The sequence below is a fragment of the Mytilus californianus genome, unplaced genomic scaffold, assembly GCF_021869535.1.
Source record: "Mytilus californianus isolate M0D057914Y unplaced genomic scaffold, xbMytCali1.0.p SCAF_12, whole genome shotgun sequence".
In the NCBI taxonomy this organism is placed as follows: domain Eukaryota; kingdom Metazoa; phylum Mollusca; class Bivalvia; order Mytilida; family Mytilidae; genus Mytilus; species Mytilus californianus.
Genome location: NW_026262604.1, coordinates 64,860,656 through 64,885,329, shown reverse-complemented (window position 1 = coordinate 64,885,329; position 24,674 = coordinate 64,860,656). Strand labels below are relative to the sequence as shown.

Genomic DNA, 24,674 nt, shown 5'->3' with positions numbered 1-24,674 from the left:
TATTGAAATTAAAACATTCCTTATCTCCCTACTTTATATTTAACACCACTCTCAACATGCCATAATTGTCCTGATTTACAATAAAAAGAAAATATTATCCTCCACACACATGGTAATGAAAATACTGAGATATAATTTACAATTCAGTTGAAATAATAATCTGCATAAAAAGTTCTAAGGTTCACGTATTGACTTTTTTTTTTTTTAAAGCAACATGTTTTCAATTCAGTATGTTGTTTGGAAACACAAAATGTAACAACTGTAACAAACATTTTCAAATCCTTAATATTTTTTGCTTCATTTTTAAAGTTTCCTTTAGGTGACTTTAAATTTGCATTTACTCTACTTTTATCGTAGATATTTTACATATTTATGTTTTTTTTTATTTTTAAGCATTCTCCGATGACTTAACAAGGCACCCCCCCCCTAAATACACCCTTCTACGTTATAGTAGTAGTCGTATCAGCTCGAACTTATATATTAGCTTATACTCATGAATATTTCTCCTATCAGAACAGATGTACTGACACTATTTTTAAAAGTTATTGTTATAAATTTCTTTTTGTCGAATAGAAGGAAGCAAATTTATATTTCTCGTATTACAAATGTTTATTCTGGTTAAAGTATATAAAAAATGACCGGCATGAAAAAGCACAGTAGTGTTGACAGTGACGTTAAACACTAATCAATCAATCAAAAAATAAAGGTAAGTCAAGTTCTCGTCGAAATTTTGTCTGCCCAAGACTCCTCTAACAAGAGTGATAACTAGCACTCAAGTTGTTGCACCACATGTTTATTTCATAATATTATCTTTAAAAAATAATAATAAAAGCGAAAATCTGATTGGGAAGCCTTAATCTCAGTTTTGAAAAAAAGTACGCTCAAATCACTATCGACAGGACCTACATCAGGGTGATGATGGGGTTTACAGAATAGAGAATAACGGGCAAAACAATATAAAGAATAGAGAAAAATGGACCAAAAAAATAGGGAATAGAGAACAATGAGGTGCTTAAATATAAAGAATAGAGAAGAATTGGCAAAAAGTATAAAGAATAGACAATAATGGGCAAAAAGTATAAAGAATAAAGAAAAATGGCCTAAAAATTTAAGAAATATAGAAATGAAGGGTTTTCTCATTGTTGAAGGCCTTACGATTCCCTACAATAGCTTATATCTACTTCATTTTAACTTTGATGGATAGTTGTCTCATTGGCAATCATACCACATCTCCTTATTTTTATAAAAGAAAATGCCCCCTGTCACCCTGCTGCATGCATGAATATAGATCCTCGAACATTATATTGAGCAAACTAATTAAGAAATACTACTATCCTGATGAAAATCAATCATGTGAGTGATATTTTGCTGAGATAAAGGGAGATTATCAAAAATAATAAAATTTAAAAACAATGACGGAATTGGGCACAATTTTACCTGTCATTAACATGATTAAAGATGATAAATCTACTCCAACATCAATTCCTCCTCTGATTCCAACAAAGTTTGGAGCATCACTGTGTAGGTTGATAATTTTTGTGTACAGTCATCCAAATATGTTCTGTTGGCCCTCCACCGGTCTTCTGATGACTTTTGATGGACTGATTCATGTCCAGTTTTGCCTTCGAGCATTCTTTTCTCCCTTTCTCGTTTACCTGATCTACCGTTTTTATCTGACCGTCTATCCGGGCATTGATTTTTTTCTGTAATTTCTTTCAAAACCATTCATTTCTTTTCATTAGTAACACTATTTCTTTGCTTACTCCGAATGATATCAAAATTCATAATTAACCAGCGGATAGCAATCAAATGAATATCTAGTTTAGCCTATGGATAAGCAATCCAGTGGTTAAATTTAACAAGCGTTTTGAGCAACCCAGTCCAGAGTGGCCTCCACATTCTAAGGCTATCTATTCCATAATAAAAATATGTATAATTGAGAACTGGCAGGACTGTTAGTTTTCTTTATTGTTATTTCTAAAATACTTATATTTGACACCACTTTCACCTAGATGTCATTCGTTTGTCTATGCACATTGCTTAAAACAGAATAACATAAGGAAACTAGTGACAAATGAAGATTGCATATATCTTTTTATAAATATTTGTTTTGTTTCAGTATGCATTCTGTATGATATAAAAAGAAGATGCGGTATGATTGCCAATGAGTCAACTCTCCACAAGAGACCAAATGACACAGAAATTAACAACTATAGGTCACCGTACGGCCTTTAACAATGAGCACAACCCATATCGCATAGTCAGCTATAAAAGGTCCCGAAATGACTTATTTATGAATCATTCATAAAGGAACAAGAAAGCAAAAATGCCTAAAAAAAAAACCAAATTTGATCTAAATATCTTCAAATCATATATGAAAACAAAACACAATGAAACAAAAAAATATTGATGAAATCTCTCCTCAGGAGTGAGACCGTCATTTGGGATTCTTTTTCATTAGTGCAAAAAAAGAAAGAAAACAAATGGTACAATGGAGTACGAACCAACATCGGTCAAGTCTATCTAAATAAATCTATTCATCAAATTATCAGTCGGTACTAATTGAACATCATGACCGATGATGAATTTTACAAAAGCCGCCAAACATTGAGTGCAAAATTTAAAAATGTAAAGTCGCTTGGATTAGGAAATAACCTAAATGCCGCTGACTCATTAACAGATGATGATATAAACAGTTTTAGTCTAAAAATCTAAAGGGTCTTACTAGTTTACGCACTCTAATAAATACAATATATATAAATAATAACTACCACTTTGGTCTACGAGGAGTTACAGAACATTACATTTATGTTGGGGATATCACATTGAAGGTAGACACACATGGCGATGAATATCTCCAGTATTGCCGTTAACGCCAAATTAAAACAAAGCAGGGTGAGAATCTCCAATTTACGGAGAGCATGACCCATTGCCATGGAGGACAAGAACGATCTCACGCGATGTCCAGTATTTGCGTAAACATTTAAGACAGAAAAGACCAGAAACAATGAAAAAAGACGATTCCCCCATTTACATACCAGCTACAACATTCCAAGATGACAAATATGGAGCAAAGTTACTGTGGTGCAAAGGTCAAAGACTTGATACAAAATGTATATCTAAATAATAAAAAGTATGGCAACTACAGCACTGTCTAAAAACGACAAGAGGCTCACAGGTCACAGTTCAAGTAAAGGGGTCAATACAAAAACAAAAAGATGCAGGTGTTCAGGACACTGAAATCGTTTAAAGGACAGGACATAAAAATGTGAACAGTTTCTTATCATATTCAAACACTAGCTTAGAGTTAGAGCAGCAGAACAATATCATTAATGCTATCAACAAGTAACCCATCAAATCATCCAACAATATCAAACTGTAAAAAAAAAATACTAAACCTGTCGAAACAATAACTGTAATCAGTCTATCTATCATGGGAATCTTAATTTACCTAACTTGCATCCTGCAATGAGTGGTCTTTTTACGAATGCAACCTTCCATGGTGGAAATTTCAACTTTACTTTCAACAATGGAACATCATCCGATCAGCAACCCTCTGATAACAACAACTTGAACAAAGTTAACGAACGAAAACGTCCTTGCATTATTGACAGCGATAGCGATAACTAAAGCTTGAACTATTCATGAACATTGGATTTTTCTATATTTTTTTATTTCATTTATGCATCAATATAAAAACAATAATTTTAAATACTTTGTTAAAACCTTCTGCAATTGAACTGATATCAATATATTTATTTAATGTTTACCTAGCGTGGTTTTTATGATTTTCAAGTTTCATGTATACATTACCAGCTTTTCTTCATACTGATATCATAAAATATCAGCTGCGAGCGACAATATGATCCTTTTTTGGCGTGTGAGCGCAGCAAACGAACAAAAAAAGTTCACATTGTGTCGAGCGACTAATATTTTACGATATCTATACATCTTGTAATGATACATTTATATATTCCCATAATAGTCACAATTTAAAGTTATTGTGGTGAAAATTGATAGAAATGAAGGATATTGGCTACATGTACAAAATGTACAATGAGAATCAACATTGGGTAGACAGATATGTCCAAAATATTGAAATATTAAATGATTTTTAATACACGTCACAAGTTCATTTATTGTCTGAAACTTTTTCAGTGTAACTAGGTTAGGATTTGAACCTAAGACCTTCTCATTAAGAGCTGCTCTGACCCCTGAGCTACCTAGATAAATACACTGAAAGCACATATCACTAATGTCAAACTATTTGAGCCTGAATTACATGTACCAATGTTTCTCCAATTGTTTGTAAAACAATTGTTTCATGAAATATGGAGCACAGATTTAGTATCATGTTCACTGCATATTGAATTGGTGTCCTGAAATATTCCACAAAAAGTCACAATTTAATGTTTTTCTTGTGAAAATATGTAGAAGTCAAAAATATTGGCTACATGTACATTGATAATTCATATGAGATAGACAGATGTGGGCCAAATATTAAATGATTTCTACATGTAAAACATGTCACAAGATCATTTATTTTATTTACTTTTTTAGTGTAACTAAGTTAGGATTTGAACACAAGACCTTCTCATAAAGAGCTGCTCTAACCCCTGAGCTACCTAGTTGAATACACTGAAAGCATACATTTTTTTTTCAAGAATGATAAAGAACCTATGTATGCATGTTGTACCTTTTCATTTTGACTCCAAAGTCATAAAAAGTATGATATATCAATGCACATGAACCACCAGTATTCAGCGAAGCAATGTTGTATTATATTTTAAAAATTATGATGATCTGGCTCTTTTATCAGTACATGAAGTTATGATTCAATAGAGGAGACGGGTTTGACACGTTTTAACCAAATATGTTTTCCTCAATGATAACATTTGGCAAAGTTAACACACACTTAAAGGAAATGGTACTTCCATAACCGCTGTCCTAACTAGAATACCATGCATAGATATATTTTTCCCCATGCAATTTAGAAGGGTAGTCGTTACAAATATATACACCTACCTTCCACGTCTTCTCACGTAATAATGGCGGGTACACGGTGCGAGATGTCGAGGCATTTACATACAAGAACAATTTACCAATCTCTGTATTTCTCAAATGAACTTATCCTTTATGACTTACGACACCTTACATATATATGTATTTTTAGACTTGAAAACAAATTGCAATTTAATTCGTTTCTGGGTTAATTTTTTTGAAGCGTATGCTGAAAAGTTATTTATCAGTCAGCGAGCAGAAATTTCTTCTTCTAGTGCTTTGAAATAATACGATCTTTCAATATAATCCGATTTTTTTTCTTTCTGTATCATCTTCAAATATTCTACTCCCATATAAGTATTATCATGTACACGCAACATTTTGTCTTCCTCTATTTAAAGGGAATATTTTATCCTGCGTATTTCTGCCATAAGGTGTATCCGCGATTTAATATTTTGATGACGTGTGTTGCCTAGTAATCACAATTCCTGCGAAAATACAAAAAAAAGGAAATTTTGCAAAAAAACATTACTTTGAAAGATGATAAAAATGTTATCTGGATGTGGATATGCAAATATAAAAAAATATCAGACCACAAGCCAGAATATGAAGCTAAATGTCGAGTGAGCGTAGCGAGATTGATATGAAGAAAGGCTTTAAAATATGGGAAATAGGGGGACAAAGTGGTAAAAACTAACTTTTACTGGAATGTTCAAGATCAACAGATGCCATATGGGAGGAACGATTTCAATCTCACAATCAAACAGCCGCAAAGGATTACAAGGGAATAGAAATATGGTCACTGTTGTAAATTACTTTCTTTCATTATAGACTTTTTTTATAATTGGTACACGTCTTAACGTATATTATACGTCGCTACTTACCGACGATATTGTGATCTTATGTAGCTTAGATGAAGATTTCGTTATGTGGAGACGTTCTTTATTACTTTATAAGAATATACATGTGTGTCATATTGGTGCCGTGACATAAATAAAGATTATTGAAAACTCAAAGCTATTCGAGCTGGATATCGTGTTGCAGTCTCGAAATTACTGAAACGGTTGAGCGCAATTTTCGAGGAGTTATAACAGGAATACGATGCAAATGAACTTAAGTTAATCAGAGAAATGATACTGAAGAAAGAAACTGTTATCTTGGAACTCAACGATAAAATTGTAGAGGAATTTTCGGAAGACGATATTCAAGAAGAGATATTCAAATTACCTTAACAAAATTTGCAAAAATTATCCGGGAAGCAGATAACACAACATCCTAGTGTCAACCCCAATTAAACCCAATGCCACAAAATTCACACTTTCAACATGTTCAAACATTCAAACAAACCCGACTCAATTGAGTTTCACGCAAGCGAATCATTCTGCATCAAACTCCAGTATGTACCTTAAATTTCCAAAGCTTTCCCTACCCACTTTTGGAGGAAATATATTGTAAAGGCTGCCATTTTGGGATTCCTTTTGTGCAGCAGTGTATTCAGTGAAAACGGACGTCATACTAAACTCGAAGACATATAAATGAACTAAAATTAAAAAAACATACACGACTAACAAAGGCCAGGGGCTCCTGACTTGGGACAGGCGCAAAAAAATGCGGCGGGGATAAACATGTTTTGTGAGGTCTCAACCCTCCCCCTTTACCTCTAGTCAATGTAGAATAAACAAACACACAGCAATACGCACAGAAAAACTCAGTTTAAAAGAAGTCCGAGTCCGATGTCAGAATAGGTAACAAAAGAAACAAAGCAAAAGGACAATGATACATAAATTAACAAAGGACTACTAGCAGTTACTGACATGCCAGCTCCAGACTTCAATTAAACTGATTAAAAGATTATGTCTTCATCATACAAAAATCAAGCACAATCCCTCCCGTTAGGGGTTTAGTATCATACCATCATAAAATATATGAGAAGAACATAACCAGTATCATGCCAACAACTGGTTTTAGGACAAATGTGTTTATTTTCGGTGCAAAGACCCTATGAGTGAATCAATATTAATATCAAAATATGCCATCTTCAATGACCTGACAACAGTATCGTAACTATATCCCTTCTAAATAAGTCTGTTTAAAGGTCTGGTTAGTTTTTGAGGTGAAAGTCGACATTTTTGTGCCTTGTAAAGAATATTACCATAACAGATTTGATGTGAAATACCTGATTGCCTTTATGCAAGGACTAATTAGTCTACAAAGTCCATCCGCAAATATTGGAGAGCTATGAAGTATGGATAATTATATTCGAGGTATTGAGGGAATTGGACAAACACATGAATCGTACGTGAGCATTCTAGTACCAACAATCTTAATTATAATTCTTGACAGATGAAATTTACAGTTGATACGAAACACAATTCAGCATCAGATTACAGTCCAAGAAGCAGGTCAGTTGGTCAATTGTTACGAATTAAGTCAGAATTTACACCTACGTCGGCATTTATAGTAAGTACAAAATGAAACTACGATTCAAGTTACAGAAATTTGATCAGTTCACCCTGTATATATAGTAACTCATTCACGCCCATCTGCATGCATGAAAGTAAAATCTATTGGTGACAGAAAACGCACAACTACGGAAAAAAAGCTGTGTTTATGGGAAGTCACAGAGTTGCAAACTGCAAATTAATGAAAACATTTAAAAATTGCGGAAAACGACATCACACGAGTGTTTGCAATAAGAATGAGCAGCATACCCAAACAAAAACGGATAATTCTAGTATAGAAATACCAGACAGCAACCTCACGGTAGCGATCATGCACTCATTAGCGACACCGGTAAGCGCTCAAGTACTTTTAAAAACAGCTATTATTACAGACTTGTCCGACGAAAACCATTTCAGTCAAGCAAATATCCTATTCGACAAAGGGGCACAGCGCAGTGTTATTACGCAGGATATGGCAGATAAATTAAAGTTGAAACTCGTTAGAAATTAGGTTATAACAGTGTCGGGATCTGGTGAATCAAATACGAAGGTTAGACATCTTCAAGTGGCTACTGTTTATTTACGAGCTCAAACTATAGATTTAATACCTATTATCGTACCAAAGATTGCACACCCTATTCAAACAAGAAACAGTCAAATTTCTGTACTTCAATAGATTAAAATTAGTACACCCTATATCACATAACGAGGACTTTGAAGTTTTAATCTTAATCGCAGCTGATTATATTTTTTAGGGGAGGGATATTGTAGAGGACAAAGTTATACGAGGACCGGGACCAACCGCAGTGAAATCAAAAGTCGGGTAACTGTTGCCTATACATCAAAATTCATCAGAAAATTACACATTGTCATCATCATCAATCATGAACATAAACGTGAAAAATGTGAAATACACAAGTTTGGAAAATTGAGTCCAGTGGAACGGAAGAGAACTGTGGTATTACCAGGAAATCTGCACAAGACAAAATGATCAATTATCAAAGTTCCAGTATTTATCTCGAGGGCAACAAATACATTGCAAAATTTCCATGAAAAACCTGACCACCCGGAGTTGCCTACCAACGAAATGATAGCAAGAAAAAGAACTTAATGTTAATAATCGTCTCGCCAAACCACCGGAATTGTTGAAACTGTATGGAGAAACTATCACAAGTGAAAAGAATATCGCCGGAGAACTTTATAAACACAGAGGACAATATGATAACACCAGAAGAAGCTAATAAATTATTACAACGGAATCTTACTTTAATAGAACATTGTAATAAACAACGGAGAACTGAATACTTCAGACAGTATAACCGTATGACAGGAAAAATCAATACACATGTGAAAATCGGTTCTGTTGTACCTTCATTGACAATTCACCTAGAACAATGTGGAAATTAGGTGTTACAGAAGACGTGATTACATGACTCGATGGTTCGAGCTGCAAAGATTCGTCCACCAGATGGACTTATTACTACACATTCAATTGCTAAACTAGTCCCAATTGAACTATGAAAAGTAAATTAATTTTGAGGCCTCATAATGTGCAAATTACTTCCTTTTATTATAGACATTTTTCTTTAACAGTATATTCAGTAAATTCGACGTCGCTACTTAGTGACGATATTGTGATTTTATGTAGTTTAGATAAAGAGTTTGTTATGTGAAGACGTTTTTCACTAACTTATAAGCATATACATGTATGTCATAGTTACCATTGGTCTTCTTCCGACCGGAAGTAAAATCCGTCTTAAAACGAAGTGGGGCGTCCGTTTGGCTGTGCGGGATGTGCATGTGCACAGCCACGTCCAGTCAGAATGGGGACGTTAAATCCGATTCCTCGTGTAAAGAGAGAGCAACACTCTTTGCACATTAAGAACCCTTGCAACCACATTTTGAGGTGGCCTGTTGTAAGGCTAAATTTCTGTCCCTATCCAATAAACCCTCATTTTCCCGTGGCAGTCAAAATTTCCCCGACCTTCATCCTGGACAGCCTCTATTACAGGACCTACCTATTGTATTCATTGTTAATCTGTTCTCGTCATGAACATGTATGAAATATTTCCCACTGGACGTTAAGCAACCAACAATCAATCAGAATCAAACACACTTATACTACAGCAAGCACACTACACACTGATTTTTATTGTATTATTTAATGTATGGTGGAGGGATTTACAAATTTCGATTCGATTTCAGAATAAGACCATTATCACAAGTGGAGGTGAAATGCTGTTCGTGACCAATGACCTTTAGGACAAGGAGGCAACTTAAAAACCCTCTGGCAACTGCTCCACATAAACGACTCTTTCATATGTGTTTGTTGTCCTGAGAACAAAACGTACAGGAGAATGGTTGATCTGAAAGAACACATCATGGCAAACCATTAGAGCAAAATATAACTGATTCCATACAGTTTTCTCTCTAAAAGCTATAGATTTTGGATAGTTAATTATCTGGAAACCTATGCAAAGGTTATTTTTCCATCCAACTAGAATTCCCAAGAGACTATGACGGCAGGATTGTCGACTTCAAGTTAATCAACAGAGTAGGAAACAACAATAGAAATCAGGAAGATTGGATACTTGGTTGAAAATAACTAAAAAAGTTGTTAACGGAACCCAAGAGGAGGAAATTTAGCAAGAACCAGCAAACAGATCATATTCCCTAACGAGACCAGCTATTTGTTAGGGATTGGCTTTACAACTACTAACGGTAGGATAATGAAACTCAACTTCCATATTAAAACTAGATTTAGGTATCAATCAGATATTATCAAATCAACCTGAAAGAGCAGATGTTTGGAGGCTTTGATTAGAATGACTGCACTAGTAATATAAATACAGTAGAGTGCATACATTCTCTACAACAATAGAACTTTTGAGCCCGTTTCATTATTGATGGAATTTTGAACCAAATTTTATTTTTTTACAATATGAATAAATTTTGTTTTCCATAAATATGCCCTTTTTAACTATATCAAGTATTGGAATTTTTCATACATTTAAAAAACATAATGAAAACAAACTACTTATAACTTTATTTATAGTGCAATTAAGACAACTACTTTTAATACTCAAGCTCACCTATTGTTTGTCAAAAAATTGGAAGTAGTGATTAACACTGTAAAAACTTATTGCTGTGTCAATTATATCCCCACAGATAATAAAACTACTTAATTGATTTTTCATTGATTGTTCAGGTTTTTTGTTAATTGTGCAGTTGGCGAAAATGTTTATAAAACAATGTTTTATCTTTTATCTTTTAAACAGAAAAGGACACTTGTCTATGCTATCAAATTTTCTGCATGCTACACTGCTCCTAGTCGTCAAAATTATAAATTAAGGATATAAAAAACACAAATTTTCACAAAAAATAAGCTTTTTTCGTAAGGATAAAAAGTTTATAAGAAATTCTTTTATATTATAATATACAATTTCATTTTCATTCTCAATTTTAATGTAATCATAATTACTTTAAAGAAAAATAATCTAATGTAATCGATTACATTTGAATGTAGGTGTAATGTAATCGATTACATGAAATTAGCAAAGTAATTGTAATTTAATCGATTACATTTTAAAGTAATCGTCCTCATCCCTGTCCACCATTTTTATAAACATCATTAATCAAGATTTAAGTGTTTACCAAATATAAGGCGAGAGGTATTTCATCAACTAAAATATAAATTTCCAAGTTCGGTTTGTACATATGTTTCAAATGATGATGATAGTCATCTAATTAATCAAATGTTAAAAGTGTAAAACACTAAAAGTGAAATGAGTTTTTCATTTGTTTACATTTGTTGTTTATGTGTCATGGCTGGGAATATATGCAATACCTCACTGTTTTCCTTTTTCATATACACTAATAACCAATTCTCGTATTGAAAACTGTTTCTTGAAACCAAATAACCACTTTTCATAACTGTAATGCTGTATAAACAATTGGAAAACACATAAATATAGCTCTGCACTGACCGGCGATTGTGCCGTATTACATTTTTAACCGGATTTCCAAAGGAAAATATCGGTTATTAACTTGGTGATGTACGACAGACGGTTTTGCTGGTCGGGCGGCTGCCAAACAGCGTATGTGCAATAACTTTAAAACGCTAAGACGAAATCTTTTCAAATTTAGATATTGTTTCCTGTGACTAAATGAAGGTCAAGTTCGATATTCACGATTTTAGCTTTTATCGTTGTTGAGTTGTAGACCTTTAAGTAGCGAATAGTGATACTTTGGGTATTTTCCGTGCAAAAACTTGAAAACGCTTTGACGAAATCTTTTTAAATTTATATATGTTTTTTCTTGTTACCAAAAAAAGGTCAAGTTCGAATTTCATGATCATTCTATCTTTACAATTTTATGACGAAAATATCTATAATAAAGTCTGGGTTTCTTGCAAAAATCTTGGCTTTACTTGCCAACTATTTAATTCCCTTTGGTATATGTACAAAATGGCCCGCCACTTTGATTCTGAATTTTTATGTTTTGATATTGTAGTACCTTGAAAAATTCGTAATACACAGGCTATGTTGTGTCATCTGTACTATTTTTTGTCTGTTTGTCTTTTTAGTTTTGGCCATGGCGTTGTCAGTTTGTTTTCGATCTGTGAGTTTGACTGTCCCTCTGTTATCTTTCGTCCCTCTTTTAAACATTACAACAAATAAAACTGGTAACTTTGAAATGTCAATCTTATTTTATCAATCTTAGATATAATATAAAAAGGAATTTGCATTAACACTGTTGAAACTAACTAGTTGTTCGAGGACGCTCGTTTAAAATTAAAATCTACGAAAAACCGTTTAGGAATACAAATAGCACAGGAAGCCATTAAGCACACACATATTAATAAATTTCAGGAACCATACAAAACACAATAATTGACAACGTTTTGTACACTTTAGAGGTGCTCCGGGGAGCAAATACTGCATTCCATGAGTATTCGTGTAGGGTGAATGCAAATCTCTCTATATGTTAAAGACCACTTGCAATAACTGTCTGAGGGTCCGTAAGTGAAATGCTGCAAGACATAATTTCTACCCCTATCAAACACAATCTTAATTTTCTGTGGCAGTTTAAATTTCACACCCTTTATCCCGATTGTTCAATCTTAAAGGATCTACATAGTCCTCGTCCTGAATATGCCACGTGCCGTATTTACAACTATATTTGGTTGAAGCAACATTTAATTGACTACAACAAAATGTAAAACTTGTTATCAAGTGTAAAATCTTTCAAATGAAATTACTTTTTTCGATATTCTTTCCCTAATTTGTTTTATTCTGTTTTCTTAGTTTTACCTATAACTTTTAACAATTTTTTATAAACTTTTTAAGTTTATCAAAATTTGTTACAAGTTTTAAGTTTATCAAAAATATTGTTACAAGTTTTAGGTAAAACTAAGAAAACAGAAATAAAAAAATATTGAAAGAATATAAAAAAGTAGTTACACATTGCAGGAATTATCAACAAACAAGATAAATTCTTAAACCGCACATTAAATACGCATTGACTATAAAGTCATCACAGGTGTGAATGTAATAAAAATAAATCAAACAACAAATAGGTTAAACTATTAAAAAGGTTTATATCACCCTATAGAGCTTTTACACTTGTTGTAAACAAAACTGATAATAATACGGAAACTATTAAACGTAATTAAATAAAGCTGACGAAACAAAAAAAGTGGGTAATATCGGATCAATTCAGTGAAAAAAAGAAAAACAATACTATAAAAGATTGAAATACAATTACTGTAAATTCGCTTGTGTACAACTGTTAATGAAATTACTGTTTGGTTGTAAAAAGCTATGCCGGAAATGACTTCGTGTAAATAAATGCAAGTTGAAGTTTTATTTAAAGTTTAAATAATGCAATGTACATTTTTTCGCGTATTTGCCATCAGAAAAAAAATTTGATCACCTTTTCTGTATATTAAAATTTAAAATAAAAACGTTTTGATACTAATTCATCCTTGTTTTGAATTCTACTTTTAGAATAGCAAATATACTGACATGACAATAACATAAACTAATGAATTATGAATTTAAGATAAAAACCCATTTCTTTAAAAAAATAACTCATATTGATTACGTTGATGTGTACAAGTATCAAGGGTGATTACATTAATTATGATATACGATTACAAATGACCTGGTGGAATGTTTCGTGTTCATTGCTCTTCCATTTCGTCATTTATTTGTCTTTTAAGAGTTTTGTTTTAGCGCCACTAATGAGTGTTGCGTAAATGCACTTCATTTATAATCCTGGCGACTTTTTCGAATTTTTACAACTGATGAAACCACCTGCTAATGGACGTTTAGTTTTCAAGGCTATCATACATAAGCCCAAACGTATGAATGCGTCTTGTGCTACTGTTCATTAAATGGTAAAATCATTCGAAACACTAAGGTTTTCTACTCCATGCATAGATTGCCTTACATAGATTTGACACGACTGTCTTTTTTCAATGCTCTTAAACTTCGTTACTAATTTGCCTTTTCAAGTGTTAATACGTGTCTGGCGTTTTTGAACTCTTATCAAGGTATATTTGATTAGTTGTTAGTAAATGTTATAATACAATTGGTAATACGAAGTCAAACTTATCCGACATTTGTTAATCTAATGATTAAACGGCATTCCAAGAATGTAAAATGCTGTTGTATGGCCAGTTTTGATAATTAAAATGGTTTAAATAAAACACAACATATTTTTTTGTTTAAAATATTATGCACCTGAGTGTAACTATTAATGTTCCCTTTTTTTTTTTTTAATTTCCATTGCACCTTTTATAATCTGGATGTTAGGTTGTTTGTTGCTCCTTTTGTTAGCCTCTGAAGCTTTTATTGGTACCATGGGTATAGAAATTAAACCGATCTTATCCATTTAGTAGCACGACCAACGCTTCAGGGCTTCCGTTTGGCTGTTCAAGATATATAAATATGCAACCAAGTGTCAAGTAATTTGTGCATATATGACATATTACTGTTTCCCTTCTACCATTTGTTTCTGTACTGCTATGAATAATGTATGACTACGCGTCGATCCAACTTTTGACAGATATTTTTAGTAAAACATGCATATACAGGATAAAATACCAAGAAAAAACTTACTTAAATCGGCAACATTTTCATGTTGAAACCACGATCAATAAAGATAATGGGGGAGTAAATCAAAATTCCTATAATTTAAACATTTTGATCTTTGACGATAATTAGAAAAAAAAACCAAATGTATTACAATGTAAAGTTGCTTAAAAATTACCAAAATGAAACATTGAAGATAACATGTACATGCACATTTGTATATAATACAAGTTAAATTGAGGAAAAAAAAAGTACAAAAAAAGTAAAATAACAAAAATACCGAACTCCAAAGATAATTCAATACTGAAAGTCCGTTATCAAATGGCAAAATCAAAAGCTCAAGCGCATCAAACGAATGGAAAACAACTGCCATATTCTTGACTTGGTACAGGCATTTCCTTATGTAGAAAAAGGTGGATTAAACCTGGTTTTATAGCAAGCTAAACATATTGTATGACAATCGCATAAAAGTCCATTATATTGACAACAATGTGTGAACAAAACAAACAGACATAATAGGTAAAAATGTCAAAAAATAGGTGTACAACAGTCAACATTGTGTTATAATCCTAATCACTATAAAAACAAACAAATTTTCAACAAAGAAAAACAAAATGGCAAATAGATAAAGCACGTCAGCAAAAATGAAAGACAAGAATACAAAAATTTACCATAGCACAATAACACATTGACGGGATGTATAAGTACCGAGCCACGCCAAAGGGATATTACAAAAAAATAGACTAAACGGTAAAGGGAATAATTTACATAGTTTAGATGATAAACAACGTCAGTACCTACAATCTATACTGGAAGACTATCATGTACTATTTATGAAGTTGATACGGAATATTTATCAACAAGGTCTTGGTATGAACTTTTCTTAGACAAAGGACGAGACGTTCTTTGACATAACCCTGGTTCATCATCTTTCTGCTAAGACACTGGTTACGTATTATAGTCTCGGTAGCAGTTGCAAGCTCTTGAACACCGAATGAGTTTGAAAATGTATATCCCATATGCAGGAGAAGTTGGTATATTGCTACTAAGCTGGTGGAAATTGATAATTTCAAAATTAAAAGTATCTCGTTTGTCATAGATTCTTGTACTGAGATGACCGCTTATGTAAATATGTGGAGGAGGAAGCCGTGTTGATTGTTTCTTTAATTTCTAGTTCTGGAGGATATATTAATGGAACCCAATCAGAAAAGTTTGAATTGTTAATGGAAAGAACATCATCAATATATCTGAATGTGAAATCAAATAATCTGCCTTCTTTGATTTTCTTGTTTTTGACAAGTGTCTGAAGGAACTCCGACTCATATGAAAATGCAAAGATGTTATTTAATACAGTTTGCTTTTGCCAAATTGATTTAATGTTGTCAATACTCCTAGGATTACTGATTTCTTATTTAATTAATATCTGAGTGTAATAATGTCCGAAAAAGTGAACATTTTCGTGCTTTTAATTTAATTTTGGTAAATTGAAAAATTTCGGAGTTTAGTGTGACGTTCATTTTTTCTGAACAAGTATACATTATTGTTTATGGGCTTGTTTTTCTGCTCTTTGGTCGGGTTGTTATCTCTATGACGTATTCCCCGTTTCCATTCTCAATTTTATGTAATTCTGTTTACCAATAAACCGTAGTTTTGAACTTTTTTAACCTATGAACATAGTACATGTAGAAGGAGAATGGTAAGCCCTTCTAAATCGAAGTCGGTGAACCTCTGATTAATGTATATGAGTTGGACAGAATATATAGTAACAACGCCTCAATTGAAAAAACAACTTCGTATTGGTCAACAAGAAGAAATTTTGAAGAAGAAAACAAAAAAATTGCTAGTTTTTCAGTCTTTCCCCAAAGTACAATAGCTAAAATGAATTATTATTTTATTCAACTCCATCTTTCATACGTTCGTCGTACCGTTTATATCTACATTTTATGGCAACCTGGTATTTTACTCCTTCAGTTCTGAGTTACCGGTTGAGGCTTATATTCAAAAAGGTGGTAACGCTTTACTTTTGACATCCTGACCAAGAGCTGCTGCATTATAATAAAGAAATGTGCTTTTCAATGAAACAAATATCAAGTGCAACTATAGACCACCATACTGCCTTCATCCATGAGCAAAATCCATACCATATGTTAATAAATTAAAAGCTCCGTCATGACGAAATGTAAAACAATTGAAACGAGAAAACAACTACCTGATTTATGACAAAATTCTGAAAGAAAAATAAATATGACAGCCAACGATCATAACTGAATGTTATAATCCTGAATAAGGACAGGCACAGATATAACGAATGTTGCGGGGTTAAACATTGTTGCAAAAACTAGACCTTTACCGTAACGGTTGGGGACGTTGATGTTACAACACAATATAAAAACAAACGTAAATATAAGTTGGAAATTGCTTAATTCATCAGTTAAGTCGAAGCACAACAATCAACATACAAATATTTATTAATGGGTTGATTTCATTTTGATAGCCGTTTTCTAAGAAACATAAAAACAAATATAAGAATCCGTTATTGCTGCCGCCTTAGTTACTTTCATTGCCAAGTGTAACATTGATCTGGAAACGCCTTTTGTGGTTTTATTGTACAATAATTTTACATACTTAAGGAAAACAACGTTATTTTAGAACTCTCAACTCTTCATGAAGTATTTCGTAATCGTATTTATGAAAGGTTATATTTCACATAAAATAACTACTTCACATATTGACATGACTTCGATTAATACTAAGTTATGGGTATTCGATTGTCACTAAACATCACATAAATCATGTAACGTATTTTTTTTCCTATATTTTCTGACTAGTTTGTTGCAATGAAATTCGTTTAATATTGAAACATTTTTACCTAAAGGATGTTAATGATAAACGACTGTTAATACTCGCAATCAAATACTTAATAGCACGTAAGTATTTCCATGTTCATAGTTTTATTTTTATTCTTACTGTTTTTTTTTTTAGAAATAAGATGAAAGCAATAAGATACAATGTAAAAGATAAAGATAATAAAATTGAATACATCAATTTAAAAAAAAATAGACCAGTTTATTTTGCATATAAATCGGATTTCAACTGCAAGCTGAGTATATAATAAAAAAATATATAGAATTAGGTCAATTGAAATATCCGTTTTACATATTTTGACAGCTGCAATCACATGTAAATAAAGTGTAAATACGTTAAGACGACGTAATTATTACCTAATACACACAATTCAAAAACTAGAATCCATCGAAATAAAATAGGCCTAGGCGAATCTTAATAATCTAAGCTCTTGCATTTTGTCTGTTACATATAAAAGGTTGATTCACGCTTTTTCTTAAAATATATGGTTTTGGGATACTTTTACCTGAAATTCAGGCAAAAACAATCCACTTCAAGTTATTGTTTGCATAGTCATATTTGGTCCAGCCTAATGCAAACGACTTATGTCTTGGTTTTGTACTAGTATGAAGCTATTACTAAGGCCAACATTTAAATTTTAAGGTCAAACACTATGGATATCTTATCAAAAGGCCCCAGGTGCATAATATATACGGTTGAGGAGTATTCCTACAAAACAACTTATATCATTTAGTGAACCCCCAAGGATGACTGGGGAATTGAAGTATGGTCACTACAGGTCTTCCGACGGCAGTAAAGCCGTTGCCAAAGTGTGGCGTCCATTTGGCTGTGCAGGATGTACAAGTACGAAGTCACGTCCGGTCAGAATGGGGACGTTACATTCGATGTCTCGTGTAGAGAGAATGCCACGCACTCTGCACGTTAAGAACCGTTGTAACAACTCTGTGAGGGGTCCGTTAATGGCCTATTGCAATGCCAAATTGCTGTCCCTATCCAATATACCCTCACCTTCTAGTGGCAGTTTAAACTTCTCCGAACTTCATCCCCGACGACCTCTATTACATGACTTACCTACTTTATTTATTGTTAATTTGTTCTCGTCCTGAACATGCATGAAATAGTTGCCACTGGACGTTTAGCAAACAACAATCAATTAATCAATCAAATTGTTAAAACTATAAAAGTCACCAGAATACTTTCACCTAAATATGTTGCCAAAAACCTTAAGGCGACAACTTTTACGATTTCTTAAGGATGTACTTAGGTGAAATTGATAAACTCTAGAGGTGAAATACCACCATTGATTTTCCCCTATTAGTCTTTGTTAAATTTGCACTTTCAAAAAATTGTGCAGAATTTATCTTTGTTTCAAATAAAGAAATACTTGGCATGAGTAAAGTTTTATCCTGTCCAATACTATAGACAAACTTTCACATAACATTTCATTGCATATAAGAAAATAACCATCATTGGAAGCTAACCAATCAAATTTTCTCCTTTTTACCTGTGTACAAGCTTTAGTAACCATGTAACCTCACGTTTCTAAAATATTTTATAGAATTTCCAAATAAAAAAGTAAATGGTGCTTTGAAACACCCAAGATATATGTTTATGACCTAGAATTTTTTTACTGCAATGAAATGTAGGATTAATTTCCTACAACTGTCAAATTCAAATGAATATTTTTTTTTACCCTTTTTCGTATGCAACCTAGAATTTAAAATTGATACTATAAGTCAGAGGAACAAAATAAGCTGAAATTATGATAGGTTATGGGACTCCTTTTTTAAGATATTTGATTTGTAAAATATGGCAGGAAAAGGCTGACTCGGACTTTTACCTTATATTTAGCATTGGCATTATATGGGTCTCAAATCGTTAGAAAAAAATCTAGAATATGCTTAAATGTCCTTTTTTGGAGCTGTTGAAGTCTGCTTTGAAAAGAAAAGTGGGTGATATGAGGCAAAATATTTTACCCTGTATTGTAGGGAAAAGAAACAAGGAGTCCGAACATTTGACCATCGTTCATACATCTGTCCCGAGTACATCCAATTGTATTTATGAAAGGTTATAAATGGGTATTCAATTATTACAAAACATTACAAAAATCATGTAGCGTATGTTTTCAATATTTCTGACGAGTAGTTGCATTAGAATTCGTTTGATATTGAAGATTGTTTAACCTAAAGCATGTGAAAGGATGTTAATGATAATGCAGAGATACTCTGAAAACGGATTCTTAATATTCGCAATGAATTTTTTCTACCACGTAAGTAATTTCATTTTCACAATTTTTTTTTGTTCCTACTGATTTTATAGCAATAGGAATGAGAAGATAACAACGTTAAATTAAAAGTAGAAGAAAACAAAACAGTGCCGTATTTTGCATTTTATCTGATTTTAACTGTAAGCTGGATATATATTCATGTATAGAACTATATGAAATAAAATAAAATAAACATGTTTTAGCAGCTACAATTACATGTAGTTAAAGTGTAAATACATCACGATAGTAAGTAGAACCAAATTCCCATCACTGCAGGGCTAAAACCTATCGAAATAAAATAGCCGTAGGTGAATCTTGGTATTCTGAACTGTTGCATTTTGCAAATCTTTGGTCAGTTCTACGACTAGAACAGTTCTACGACTAGAACAGTTCTACGAATAGAACTGATTTGGTCAGTTCTACGGCTAGAATTCATTTAGTCAGTTCTATCCGTAGAACAGTTTTAAGAACTCTTCGTCTTAAATATAAATAAGTCAAAAAAATATAATATATATTAAAAAATTGCAGTGACGTCATTTAGAACTGTTCTACAATCCTGACAGGTTTGGTCAGTTCTACGGCTAGAACAGTTTTAGACAGTTCTGCTGACAGTTCTACGGTTAGAACTGATTAAGTCAGTTCTGCTGACAGTTCTACGGTTAAAACTGATTTGGTCAGTTCTGCTGACAGTTCTACGACTAGAACTGATTTGGACAGTTCTACCTAGAACAGTTTTAGACAGTTCTACCCTAGAACTGATCCTGACAGTTCTACCTAGAACTGATTTGGTCAGTTACCTAGAACTGATTCTGACAGTTCTACTTAGAACAGTTCTAGGGTAGAACTGTTCTAGGTAGAACTGTTCTAGGACAGTTTAGAACAGTTCTATGACAGATTGTTCTGATAGTTCTAATGAGAGGTTAGAAGTGATCTCCACTGGATATCCACTTCATTTGAACTCTGGTGGATAGTTGTCTCGCCCCGATCATACCACATCTGATTATATTTACTATTTTTATTACTGGATCATGTACAAAGTTATAAAATAAATATAATTCAAAACTTATAAACCCAAAAAGAACTGTTTTGTTTCTTCATATCCTTTTCCAATGTTTATACTTCATTTTAAAGGTAATACGGGACACATATATCGTAATCCGGACAATTCATCAGTAAACGGTAAATAAACAAATAATAAAACGTATTTGTTTGAGAAACTTACATTAAATAATGATATTAAAACTAATACTCTATAACTAATAAAGAGGCGTAAATTTTACTTTCATAAACATTAGAGAGACGTCACTGAAAATACGTACATATCTTAACCAGCTTAGAAACATCAGGAACCAACGGAACATCACCATCGAGGAACTAAAAATTAACAATAAAGGTAAAGTCGTCACGTTTATTATATATTTTTGTATAGATATTATCACGAGAAATTGTTTTATCAAGAACATGACCAGGGATGTTCTGCATTCACAAAACAAATGCTCCAGAACAGTTATGTGGAGAAGCCCTGGTGAAATCGTTACACGATACGTTATGTCTGTACTTCAACATAGTATCAATTTGTTTTTGAAGATTTTTAAATACTGTAAATTCAGAAATTATTGCGAGGTTTTTAGTAATGCGAATAGTGCGACAGAATCAGTAACGCAATAATTAGAACTCGCACACCCCTGTGCAATGTAAGGGTAGAGTTGATCATGTAAGTAGAGAAACACATATAAAACGTTCAATGAGGATTTTATTCCTTTTTCACAATGTTATGGGTCTTCATACTATCTATTCCTCTATTTTATATATTCACACCTATAACACATATGCTATCTATAATGTCGAAGTCCATAGGTGGCCTGTTAAAGGCAAAATTTCTATCCCTATCCAATATACCCTCATTTTCCCGTGGCACAGTCTAAAATTCCCCGACCTTCATCCCGTACGTCCTTTATTGCAGAACCTATTTATTGTTAATTTGTTCTGAACATGCATGAAATATTTGCCACTGGACGTAAAGCAACCAACAATCAATCAATTAATATAATGTAGAGAAGAAACAACTAAAAAACGTTTAATGAGGATTTATTTTTTTTCAGAATGATATGGGTTACAGCACTAGCTATTGTTCTATTTTATATATTGACACCTATAACATGTATAACACAAGGGAAAAATGCTACATTGTACACAATCCTGAACAAGGCTTTAGATGATGCAGTAGACAAGTATGTGCCCCGACAGTTTCGGTCGAAACGTAAGTTAACATATTTCAAGGATGTGAGCTGCTGTTTCAAAATAACAAACTTTTTAAAAGACTGCCATAAGTGATAGTAAATAAATAATGGAACTCAAAAGCAGAACAAAAATGAAAAGTCCATGTTGTTTTTTGTTTTTGTTTTAGATATTTCGTTCATTTAACATTGGCACACTTTTTATTATAAAAAATTACGAAAATGTTACAAGGGTTTTATAAGATTTTCAGAAAATTCTTATATAAGCTATATATAATAAAATTATTGAAATAAAAGTAGGGGTCAGCGTGCAATTTTTTCAATGGCGCTACAGGGATAAAACTAGACATTCCTAATATCTGACAGTAAACAAAGACAAACAAACTATCTCGGAAAGTTCCTACGGCAAAGTTCCGAACCAGACCTAGCTAACTCATTTCAAAGGTATTGACCGAGGCTATTCGCTACTTAAATATTTTTCTGGGATCCGGGTCCGTCTGGTCACCACAGGTGTCCACGGTTGCAAATATGACCTTCATTACTAAGCTGAAAATTAGCAAAAATTATTGTACAATTAACAGATGAAAAAATATAAATACTGAGTATTCATGATGACGTCAATTTGTATTGTAACTTTGAATTGCATTTTTAAAACTATTTACTATATTTACAAATTAAATGAGAATACTAGAAGTTGAATAGTACACATTGCTTAAATGTATTTGCCATATCCTTAAATTGCACGTCATAATGTAGAATTTACAAAACTCGTTTTGTATTCTACACTTGATTGGAAATACATAATTGCGATACAGTAAAATTGATTAGAGTGTGTCCTGTCACGGCCATATTTATTTGAATGGAAATGCTCTTCTGTATCTTAAAGTTTATCAAATTACGTACCTGACCTATGTGGTAAAAATTTTGTATGTTAAACAGAAGTATATATCCGCCTTTACAGTGCCATTACCTGCATCTCCTGTAATACGTGTAAGACAATCTGGTCGTTCCCCTAAAGATAAAATGGACTTATTTGCTGGCCAAATGGAAGACCCGGCAGCTGCTTTTAGTGTTGCCATATCCGGTCTCGTATTTGCAGATTTTGCTAAGAGGATAAGGATCGGGTAAGTGACACTTTTGAACTTATTTATTATGTGTTAAAGAAAGTAAGAGGTATACATAGATGACACAGCAACCAAACGATACAAATAACAGCGAGTCATTGAAATTTAGTCTTTAACCTTACAAACGTGTCTATACAATATGCCCAGCGCAAAATCGAACTTGGTCTTTAGGATTACAAGGTGAATTCTTGCATGGACACCAAATTCTGTAAATAGAAAACAATTATTCTTTTATGATTTGCATATCTACAAATACTTGAATAGGATTTTCCCCTCGGTTTACACTTCGAAACTGCTTTCGTAACCATCACTTTGACCTATTCATCCGCGATACAAATTGATGGGATCCAGGATTTCTAAGTGAATTGAGATAGAAAAACAAACATATGTTACTGTTATTTCTAGTCGGATACGTCAAAAGAAGGAAGGCATTAACGTTTGGAAACTACAAAGTTAAAATTAAATATAATTCCGCGAAATTCCATGAATGATCGTTGGCATACACGTCATTAACCCTTTCAATGCCAAGACTAAATTTCAAAGATTCCAAGACATTAAAAACGTAACAATATTTCGACGATAGTTTCAGATTTTCAACGTTGTCGTTCCTACCGCATTTGTTACTCTTCTTCATGCATAGGACGTGTGCTATTTATTCATTGCACGCTGTGGCGGTTGAAGATGGTTAAGGAAATTTAGGTGGAGTAGCAATATACATAAGTATAGAAATTAGTTGATTTTAGCAAAAAAAAAAAAAAATAAATAAAAAATAGCAGCAAACTAACAAAACAATGAGAGTTAGAAAAATCGATTGATAAAAAAATTATAGAATAATAGGAAGGTCTCATTTGATTGCCCTTTCATTGACGTATTAGCCACATCTCATTTTATTGATGTGTTTATATGTCAATGCTCAATTTGAATATCGTTCACTGATTATAAGACATTGCAGGTACGTTCTACTTATTCTTCTTCTTGCATTTTAATTGATTGTTGGTTTTTAACGCTTCTTTCGGCACTATATTGGCTATATTGTGACGGTCATTTTTATTGTTGGAGGAAAGCCATAATTAGCCCAATCAGAACCACCGACCTTCGGCAGGAAATTTTATATTTTGAATAAGTGTTATCAATATAAATTGCTTTGTTTGGGTTTTTGTGAGTCTCTTGATATAACTTATAACACTTATTTATTTTAGAAATTATTATTTTTAATAATAATCTAAAAATAATAATATGGGATAATTTTTATTATTTGTAAATTTCAAAATATTACTGGTCGTCGCATAGAACTAAATGTCCGTTAAAACACAGACTGTATACATCGCGCAGACATTAATACATTGTAGTCTACCTTCTTCTGTTATTTCGATAAGAACATACATGGACGACACAATCTTTCATTTTGCCGTTAGCTTTCCTTCGAAGTTCTTGCCTCCGATTTTCTAATTGACACGGGAATCGATCTCTCAGATGTTCCGTTGATACCTCGTGAATAAACTGAAGGCGTGATAGTGGACGAGGGTTGTTTGAGTTTTTTTTTTTTTTTTGGAAAATAATGTACGAATTTATCATAAACTTTGAAAAAGATTAAACATCAGTTTCTTCCACATTTTGACGGTTTTCCTTTCATCGTTGTAGAA

General features: G+C 32.7%; 1 protein-coding gene across 1 annotated transcript in view; it reads left to right on the top strand.

Moving 5' to 3' along the window:
- The first annotated feature begins 1,448 nt into the window (after nt 1–1,448).
- LOC127721173 (peroxidase-like protein) overlaps nt 1,449–24,674 on the top strand; it is a 46,745-nt gene continuing 23,519 nt past the window's right edge. The window contains exon 1 of the mRNA XM_052227844.1: nt 1,449–1,521. Coding sequence (XP_052083804.1) covers nt 1,449–1,521 — 73 coding nt within the window. The remainder of the gene's footprint in view (nt 1,522–24,674) is intronic.